Source organism: Henckelia pumila, chromosome 3 (assembly GCF_033568475.1).
Source record: "Henckelia pumila isolate YLH828 chromosome 3, ASM3356847v2, whole genome shotgun sequence".
NCBI lineage: Eukaryota > Viridiplantae > Streptophyta > Magnoliopsida > Lamiales > Gesneriaceae > Henckelia > Henckelia pumila.
Genome location: NC_133122.1, coordinates 199160210 through 199171138, shown reverse-complemented (window position 1 = coordinate 199171138; position 10929 = coordinate 199160210). Strand labels below are relative to the sequence as shown.

The 10929-nt window shown below is 34.8% G+C and overlaps 1 protein-coding gene across 1 annotated transcript; it reads left to right on the top strand.

The window, feature by feature from the left end:
• Positions 1–2638: 2638 nt before the first annotated feature.
• On the top strand, positions 2639–8920 carry LOC140887404 (subtilisin-like protease SBT2.2). The gene is made up of 10 exons (XM_073294632.1): positions 2639–3578; positions 4148–4301; positions 4419–4816; positions 4898–4993; positions 5226–5298; positions 5665–5947; positions 6869–7197; positions 7330–7600; positions 7680–7961; positions 8382–8920. Exons 1-10 carry the CDS (start codon positions 3337–3339, stop codon positions 8801–8803), a joined length of 2550 nt encoding a protein of 849 aa, XP_073150733.1. The 5' UTR covers positions 2639–3336; the 3' UTR covers positions 8804–8920.
• The last annotated feature ends 2009 nt before the right edge of the window (positions 8921–10929 follow it).

The window sequence follows — 10929 nt, the reverse complement described above, 5'->3', positions numbered from 1 at the left end:
ATTGAAGGACAGTTTACTGCCAATTTAAGAGGTGATTCGTCACCGCCACGTACGTTGGTTTCCACGTTGATCAGTATTTAATGTATGATTTAAGGTTACACTATGGATACAACCATGCGATGTTAGAAAATACTTTGCTCAGCAATGTTTATGTATTATGTAGGATTATGATATTTAAGTTAATTTAAGTTATGTTATGTCATGATATGTTTTAAGCATGCTCATTCATGTATATGTTACATATTAGTATTAAAGTGATTTAAATTATTTTAAACCCTTGTTATGTTAGCATGTTGGGCCTCTAGGCTCACTACACTGGTATGATGCAGGTGAGTACGTAGAGGAGGATGTGGTACCCACCGGCGGCGAGGACATATGAGCGGACATGCAGTGACCCCGTGACCGTGATAGTCGTCTGAGTCTTTATGCATGTTTTGAATATTTTAGCATGTTATACATTTATTTATTTATTTTCACTGGTTGTCAGTATGGAATATTTTATTTAAATATTTTCAGTGCATGCAAATTTTATTTATTTTTGCTTATGTCAATATTTTATTAAATGTTTGACTCAGATATTTAATTTATTAAAGGTTGAATTTTTATTTAGTTTATTTATTTTTAAATCTATTTATTCTGTGCATATATGTATGGGCATGTATGTACATATCTTTACTTAGTAAGTATAAAAAAAAAAAAATTCCGCATATTTAATTATATTAGAGAGTTAGGGTTGTTTCAGCGTGAGTCTCACTCACGTGGTCCCCTATGAAATGTGCGTGGTCCCCTACCTTCTACTCTATAAATATCGGGTTTGCTCACTTTATTTGCAACTCATTACTTTCATTTTTGAGGGGCGCCCAAGCTCTCATCTTCACTTATATATTTTCGACTCTGACTTGAGCGTCGGAGGGGCTACGCCGGGACATTCTCCCGGATCCCTCTAACACTCTTTGCTTGGTTTCAGGTTTGCCTAGGGACTTGAAGATTTGGGCTTAGGTTGAACTCGGATAATCAAAATTTAGTGAGTATCAATGCGCTTTGCCAAAGAGAATGATTTCAAAAGCAGCACAAAAGGTGCACTCATTACTCAAATAATCTGTTCCTTATCCTTGATAAGCTCAACATTTCTTGCTAAATTTAAGGACATCCCACGGCTATTATAATATCATGTTTATCAAATTGCTGATTTATTTGGTATCGATCATAATTAACATGGCCCTCCTCGCCTCCCTCTCGCGGAGGGAGAGCTATGGAACATGAAATCATTATTACTCACATATTCTCCAAATCATATCATTATATTTCCCTTTTTCAACAAAAAGATGAACTTTTATAATTGATAGTCTTGTGATGAATTTATACACAAGACAGTGTACCTAAGTTCACACATATTTCTTTACACAACATCGCTACCGTCCAAAAGGGTCGATGATTATCTATAAAAAAATATCTCCTAATTGTTTTCCAACTTCAATCACATTATTTATACGACAGAGCTAGCTAAGGCTTAGTTTGTGGACAACGCCGAAAAAAATGTAGATATATATAGGTGCAAAGCACATACATAGATATATATTATATATAATTTTTAGATTCAAAATTTTAAGTTTTTATATGTTATTACTAGTTCAGGTTTAGCTATTCAAACTGGACCTAAAAAACAATAATATTTTATTTTTATATTTTTAACCCAAATTTTAGATTCAAATATTTACATATTAGTTATTATTATATAGGTACACAATATATAACTTTATGTTGAATGTACTTGTTCGTTTTGGTTAACAACAATTCCAATTGATATTACTTGTTTGATATCACAAAATATTTACTAAATCCAGAATTTCACCAAATTTTAGATTTTTCTCTTTCCTTCGATGTTCATTAATTATTAAGTTGTTTTTAAATTTTGTGCATTTTTTACAATCGAAAATATCTTTGTTTTATTTATTAATAATATATTATTGCCTACACTGAACCAAAATTCCGACTCAATTTCTAATTCAAGGAGTGTTTCGTGCGATGCAATTCTCTTCGAGACTGAAAAATGCCAATACAAAATGACTTAAACATTTATTTAGAATATAAGTAAAGGTTAAAGAAAGCACTTATATAAATACTGACAGAAGAATGAATACAACCAAAAGGATTCACTACTCACATGGCACTTTTTTCTCTTGCAGTAATAACAAAAGAATTGGAACGTTGGGAGGGATGACCCACCACCCACCCCCACTACTATCTTAATCATGGTAAAAACAAAAAAAGGGCCAAAAAGAATGACTGGGTCCGCCCCATAAGGATCTCCCTTAATTCTTTTTTTCACATTCATGTCACCAATCACTCAATCTTGTAATAAATCAATTATCATGCAAAAAAAAATAGTGTGATACCGTTTCATAAATGAATTTTTCGAGATTCGATCTCATGAAAAATATTATTTTTCCAAATCTAAGAACACTCTGAAAGTAAATTCTATCACTCCAAATGGATGATTTAGTAGTCTCGGTGTAGGGTAGAAAGAAGTCAAAAAGTAGGTGTTAATGCAAAATCTTTTAATATCATAATCCTAGTTTATTATTATATCGATTCAAGACTAAGCTAGGAGGGTTTGGCTTGTTTTTAATTAGTTTGGCATGTTTCTTCGACAGTCATGCGTGTCCACGACAGTGCATAAAACCCAGTACCATTACGAGTCAAAACGAGTAATAATACCAAAATAACGTTCCCAATTCTCTCCAATCTCCATCTTGCCTCACTCAACACGCCCCTTATAAACAAAACCTCCTTTGTACTCACCACCCAAGAAAGTTGCAGAAATCTGACTTGCTCCAACACACATACATACGTATGAATGGGACAAGTGATTCTTGGTCCATGATTTGCAGCAGTACTGGTACCGTATAGTCAAAAGGAGAGCAAGAAACTTTCTTTATGGCGAGACGACCTGTGATGAAACTTTTTTCTTGTAAATAAGGAGGTATGGGGAGAAGTTAATGGGGTTTTGGAGCTTCTTTCTACATTTGAGAGTGGTTAGTTCAAAGGGTTTAATGCTTTGTGAGTGTCCTCCACTCTGCTGCATTTAGTTTATTTTTCTGGGTACCTGAAAAAGAAAGCAGAAGATTGTGGTCCATTTCATATGGGTGGTTGTAATCATTGAAGAAAGTTTTGTACCTCAGAAATAGAAATAACAGTTCTAGCCTGAGAGGGAAGCTTGTGCTGAAACCAGAGTTGTAGTGGAAATGGATGGTTGAACTTCGTGAAATAAAGCTTGTACCTTCTACTGGTGGAAAGATCCCTTTTTTATTTCTATTTTACTGGTATTCTTGAAAAATGTTTGTTTCCTCTGAAATGGGGTGTGTTTGCGGAAGTGGATTCATGTTGGTGATGTTCAGTTTGGTGATCTTTGTAAGCTGCAATTATGCTCAAAACAGTGGAGATGCACTTCCTGCTGTGTATATTGTTACTCTGAAACATGCCCCCACCTCTCATTACTGTAGTGAGCTTAGAGTGAACCAGGGTCCGTATATTAAAAACAATGGATCTCGGAGAACGAATGGATTGGATACGCCAAGGTTCGTTTTTTTTCTCTTCCTTCCAATCGTCTGTACTAGTAATTTGGCTTATTTGGTTTTTTTAAGGTAATGACAAGTGTGAGCAGTTAATTTCTTGTTTGGAACTTTTTTTGCACGTGTACTTCTATACGACGTATCTTTCATTTGTTTTTATTCCTTGCTCTTGGTTTCTAGAAAATTTGCGGTATTATGGTTGTATTAGGAAATTGTTACCGAATCCCATTTCTTGAATATGATTTTTTGTTCATTTTGAAAGTTGAAACAATTGGGGTGTTCTTTGTGTTTGGTTTTTTGAATTCTCAAGAAGAGGATGGAATTTAAACTGTGCATTCAGTTACGGTTCTTATATGTGGATGTTGAAGGTTGATGTGATGTTTTAGAATCTTGTAACCGAGTATTGTATTCAGACCTTTGGAATAAAACTCGTAAATCTTTTGTTCTAGTAAAGCTAAGTATGATGTGGGGGAGGGAATTATTGAGAAAAAATGATTGTTTTGTTTGTTTAATGATTATATACATTTGTTGCATCTCTGTGCCAAATTGACTTGTTAGTATTTTACTGGCATCAGGATTACGACGAGAATAAATTGGCACAATGGATCATACATAGCGGGGCTACACGATTCTCTATTGAAAAAAACATTAAGGGGTGAAAAGTATCTAAAAGTGTACACCTACCACTATCTAATCAATGGATTTGCAGTGCTTGTCACTCCACATCAGGTTAGTATCAGTGACTTTGTATCTTCATTGCCTCTATTGTCCAATATTTTCGGAAGTGTATCAGACTTTCTCTCTTTTTGTTTTCTTGATTCTTACATTCTCAAACCGGTTTTGAAGGCTGACAAAATTTCAAGGAGAAGGGAAGTGTTGAATGTGGTTATGGATTTTTCAGTCAGAACCACCACCACTCATACGCCACAGTTTCTTGGTCTACCTCAAGGAGCATGGGCTCAAGAAGGTGGTTTTGAAATGGCAGGGGAAGGACTTGTGATTGGATTAGTCGACACTGGAATTGATCCCACACACCCCAGCTTCTCTGATGATACACCTACGAACCCATATCCGGTTCCCAAGCATTTTTCTGGAATTTGTGAAGTCACACGAGACTTCCCATCTGGATCTTGCAACAGGAAACTGATTGGTGCTCGTCATTTTGCAGCATCCGCCATTACCAGAGGGATATTTAATGCCACTCAGGACTATGCATCACCCTATGATGGTGATGGACATGGGACGTGAGTGTAACCGACTTGATAAAAAACTGGCATTATGATTTGAGGAAATATTTTAGCACATAATAAGGCAATTTCTTACAGGCACACGGCTGCTATTGCATCAGGAAATCATGGGATTCCTGTGGTGGTAGCTGGACATCACTTTGGAAATGCCAGTGGCATGGCTCCTCGTTCTCAGTAAGGAGTCTAAATCAACTTTTTACCTGTTTTTCACCACGAGAGTTATCAATATTCTTTTTGGAGTCATATATAGATGAAACAAACTAATTGATCTACCGTCATGTTCTGTTCTCAAGTTTCTCATTTATGGAGCAGCAGCTTTAACAAACTATTATTAAGTTCTTGTCCCAACCTGCTTACACTTAATTCCCCAGTCCTTTACAATCTGCTTTATTTATTAATTTTGTAGTATTGCTGTTTATAAGGCATTATACAAAAGATTTGGAGGCTTTGCTGCGGATGTTGTTGCTGCCATAGATCAGGTAACCCTTCCTAGTAATTTTAATAAAGGAAATTCTCGAGGCACATATCGAGCATGATGTGAGTATCCCATATTGAATTTATTTATAATGAAAAGTAATAATAGCTGGCATACTGGAATACAAAGACCACTTTCTTGTTTCTTGCTTCTTTTTCTGGCACATATGGAGTGAGATGTGAGCATATTAGTTTAAATAAATTTAATGAAAATAATAATTGCTGGCATTCTGGAACACGAAGACTGAGTTTCTTGTTCGTTGTTTTGTTCCATCTTCCCTTTGATGTTGTATCCTATTCACCTCTATGTAACTTCAGGTACATAACCACTCGCTTGCAAATTGATAGTTAATAATGTCTCATGTTTGTAGGCTGCACAAGATGGAGTGGATATAATAAGCTTGTCAATAACTCCGAACAGGCGGCCCCCTGGCATTGCCACTTTCTTTAATCCTATAGATATGGCTTTGTTGTCAGCTATCAAGGCTGGTATCTTTGTAGTACAAGCAGCAGGGAATACTGGACCCTCACCCAAGAGCATATCATCCTTTAGTCCATGGATCTTCACTGTTGGCGCTGCAGCACATGATAGGGTATACAGCAACTCTATAGTCCTGGGCAACAATATCACAATTCCTGGAGTTGGACTGGCTCGTAAGTCAGCATTCTTCAGTTCTTGATAGACTCTCCTATTCTTATGATTAATCACATTTAAAAGTTTCTGAAACCCAGCTAATTCATATATTAAAGTCGTTTTAACCTACACTAATGGTAAAATAAGATTCTTGGTATTTAGTTTGAAAGCATTTAATAGCATGTGCTCATGATCGATCACCTTAACCTTTTGCGCTGAGATTGTCAAATATATAGGTAATGGCATACAGTCTTTACCCTTCATTAATATTTCCCATATACATGCATATGTTTTTGTTATGAGATTTACTTCTAGATTGATCAACTGCACTCAAGAACTCACCTACGTATTTCCAAAAACTTTGATCTATTCGTGATAGATCAATGTCATAAGATCTTCGATCAGTAAGCATACAATCAAACACTTGGAATTCAAACACAATGCAAGAAAAGAAAAAAACACCAAGTTTTTGTGGTTCGGTTCAAAATGAAACTACATCCACGACAGCCAACAACACAAAACTTCACTATCACTCTTTGGAAGAAAAATGAGAGATTACAATATGAGTCTCAAATATCTATCACTTACCATTCACGATATGTGTGTGTGTGTGTGTGTGTGTGTGTACATATATATTATAGATTCAGTATTCTACATCACAACTAGAAGTCACGACTCCTAACTGTCTAACTATTTAACCAAGTGAATCAAGACCATTCTAACTCCCTCTAATTAAACCATCCTCCCAGTAGTAGTGCTCTTTTAATCCAGGAACAGGACCAATCTTTAACAGTTTTTTTTTATAGCACATAGCACAAAATTAAATTTCGCCACCCTGAAATCTTGAAATTATATGGTTTATTTTTAAATTTTACTACCTTTTATTCATTGTTTGGACCCATCACAGACATGATATTATGCACTTGAATTGGTTTGTCCAGCTGGAACCGATGAAAATGTCATGTATACCATGGTTTCTGCTATCGATGCATTGAAAGACTCGACAGCTGCAAAGGATATGTATGCTGGGGAATGCCAAGATGCCAGCAATTTTAACGTTGACTCTGTTCAAGGGAATCTCTTGATATGTAGCTACTCAATTCGCTTTGTACTTGGGCTTGCCACTGTCAAACGAGCTTTAGAAACTGCAAAAAACCTCAGTGCAGTTGGTGTTGTGTTCTACATGGATCCGTACGTGATTGGCTTCCAGCTCAATCCAATCCCAATGAGAATTCCTGGCGTTATAATTCCATCTCCAGATGACTCCAAAGTGAGTACTTGTCTTTTCATGCGTTTCATGCTGCTATGATACGAGCCCATCAAATTGAAATGTGCAATCCTTTATATTATTCATGAACAAAATGGCCTAAAATGGTGACTAAACTCAACATTTATGTGGCAGGTCTTTCTTCAGTACTACAACTCTTCTTTGAAAAGAGATGAAGCTACAAACAAAATTGTTAAATTCGGGGGCGTGGCTCGGATCTCTGGTGGAATAAAAGCTAATTTTAGCCACGCTGCTCCAAAGATTATGTATTATTCTGCCAGGGGGCCAGATCCAGAAGACAATTTCCTCGAGAATGCTGACATTCTAAAACCAAACATTGTTGCACCTGGAAATTCTATATGGGCTGCTTGGAGTTCAGGTGGCACAGATTCTATTGAATTTCAAGGTATTTTTCTGTTTCGAAAGATACTTTATGATATCTGTCAAACAACAATTGAACAGGAATTGACGGTGAAATGTTTTAGGCGAAAGCTTTGCTATGATGTCCGGAACAAGCATGGCAGCTCCTCATGTTGCTGGACTTGCAGCAATAATCAAGCAACATTTTCCCTTTTTCAGTCCTGCAGCCATTGGATCCGCCCTTTCAACAGCAGCTTCTCTTTACAACAGAGATGGGGGTCCTATAATGGCGCAGCGGGCGTATGCTAATCCAGATTTGAATCAATCTCCTGCCACTCCTTTTGATATGGGGAGTGGTTTTGTTAATCCTACTGCTGCTTTGAATCCAGGTCTTATTTTCGACGCAAGTAAGTCACTCTGTTTATATCCTGAATATGGCCTAGCCCAAAACCATGGGGATATGGTTACATGGTCCCTACATTTTATCGTGAGGAATATGTGTTTTATTGCAAAGAAAGAAAACGTTACTTGTGTTGGAGTACGTCAATTGCCCAAACAATCTTGTATAGTTGTATGACTCCACATATAGCATAGTTTTGGAAATGTATCATTCGGGTTGATGTATAGTTTACACATTTGAGTTGCAACACTACCGTCTGCTACATTTTTTGGAATAACAACATATATTCGATTCTATAATCGATTTCACTGTTTTGTACCATCTGTTTCTGATGTATTGCTCTTTTTATTAAAGGTGTTTCCTCCATACGTTTCATCAATATCAATTTTAGATTACAAAAATAAATCTTTCTAGCTGCATTTTGCAGGTTATGATGACTACGTATCGTTCCTCTGTGGGATAAACGGATCATCTCCGGTAATCCTAAACTACACAGGCGAAAGCTGTGGGGTGTCTACAACTACCGCCGCTAATCTAAACTTACCTTCCATCACGGTGTCAAAGCTGAACCAATCTGCCATCATGCAACGTACCGTGACCAACGTTGACGTGAACGAGACGTACAGAGTTGGTTGGACAGCTCCTTTTGGAGTTTTAGTAAAGGTGATACCCTCATATTTTGTCATTTCAAGCGGGGAGAAACAGGTCTTAACTGTAGTGCTTAACGCGACTATGAACAGCTCGATCGCGAGTTATGGAAGAATCAGATTCTTTGGTAGTAAGGGTCATGTGGTGAAAATCCCAGTCTCGGTTATTGTCAAAATTTCATTCAACACAACTGGTGGATGATTCAGCTGTCTGATTGATGATTACATATTGGCTAACTTGTCTTATTTTTTCATTGTTTGCTTTGTAAATGTTCTCAAATATGTAGGTAACATTGGTACTTGTTGAAAGACTTTAGCCTTTTTCTTGTCTCTTTTTGCCCCCTTCTCTTTCTCTCTCATAGAATTGTTAAAAACAATTTTGTCTCAAAATTTGTCTTTACACAAGTTAGAAAAAAAGTTGAAAAACGTCTCGTATACCAATTATTGTGTTATTGTGCCACAAAATGTATCGACGAAGCCTCTGATCAAAGTCTAACTACAAAAATCAATGAATTATATTAATTGCATTAAATAATGCATGGAGAACATATAATTGTAAACTAGGGCTGGGTGGATTCACAATTTTTTTCGCTGTAAAGATTCATATTCCTACGTGCGATTGTATACTAACTATTGATTAACGTTTATCATCACTTAAGTTTCTACTATTCCACATTTTTATTTTATTTTCTGCCATTATCATTTCAAAAACAGATAACTTTCAATTTTTAATATTATAAAAAAAAATTTCCTTTATTTTTTTTCGAAACACGTGCACAACTCACTAGTATCCATTATTATTACTAGTCAATAAGCACATGCGCGTGTAACATAAAAAAATATATAAAAACTTGATTTTTGTTGTCTTGTTCCATGGAATCAATGTGATGCACGTAACAAAACATCTTTGATCCAAACGACAATAAATTCATTCAAGAAGAAATATGTGTTCTAACTTACAACTTTAGAAAAATTAAATTAGAGAAAATCAACGATTTGAATCCTCCATAGATAAGGAAAATGAAAAAGTGTAGGAACGAAAGTAAGCAAAGGAAAATCAATAAAAATAAAAATCCAGTTCCGAAGTAAATCGATTGCAGCGAAACCTGGGATGAACTAAAAACATTCAATAAAGGTTTGAATCCTAAAAAACGAATGAGTGGAGCAATATAATTGACGAAAACTACCGACTGCGACAAAATGATGAGAAAAAAAATTCAATAAAAGGTATAACATATCTGCGAAGAGGAAAACAACAAAAATATTAATGTACTAAATAAATAGATTGAAATTAACGGATTCTTCACTTTTTTGGTGAAGAATAATCGGAAATATTTGTAAAAAATAGAGAGCATTACCTAGTAGTTGGTTGAAGATAAGATACAAACCTGAGGAAGTAATTTGAAATATGAGATTACATTGAGAAACGTGGGTTTGAGGTTGTGTAGTGGGGCCAACTCAGGAATTTTGAAATATGAGATTAGGGATTACGGTTAATGAGATTAGATTGAGAAACGTTGGTTGAGGTGAAGTGGAGCCAATGTTTTGAAATCAGATTTGGTAATTGCACGTAATTACAATTTTTAAGTAAGGGTAATTCAGTCTAAACATTAAATTGATCATGACAATTTTTTTAAGGTGTTTAACAATTATTATATAGTAAAGATAGTAAAGATATAGTAAAGATTATTGTTGTTGTGGTGGTGGTGGTGGTTGTTGTTAAAGTTTAACAGATAATACTAACTAATTTTTGGTATGTTGTGAAGTTTTTTCATAATATCGAAAATATTATTTATCTTTTCAATTTCATATTTTATAAATTTATTTTAATTATATCTCTGATCTTTTATCATTTAAATTTTAAAATTTGATAACTTTAATTTATTTAAAAAAAAATTCTAATTCTTTTACGAATCACATGCAACACGTATATCATATCGTATTAGTATATATTAAATTTAAAAACATTTTGGACTAACTATTTTGATGTAACAGTGTAGCTCTTTCAAAATCCCAAAGCTATCCCTTAACTTATTTTCATTTTTCTAGCAGTTTTTTTTAACAAGTCATTTTTCTAGCAATTTATTACTATTCAATATCTGGTATCCAAATCTTGATTATATATATACTTTATGCTATTCATTACACAACATTTCATAATATTTATACTTTATTTTGTACTTATAGCACATACACAAACTGTTGTAAGCTAGTATATATACTATATATATATATATATATATATATATATATATATATAATATCTAGACAAAAATGAACACCAACTTTTATTTTCGATATTATCTTCATATTAATATTTTTTTTTCT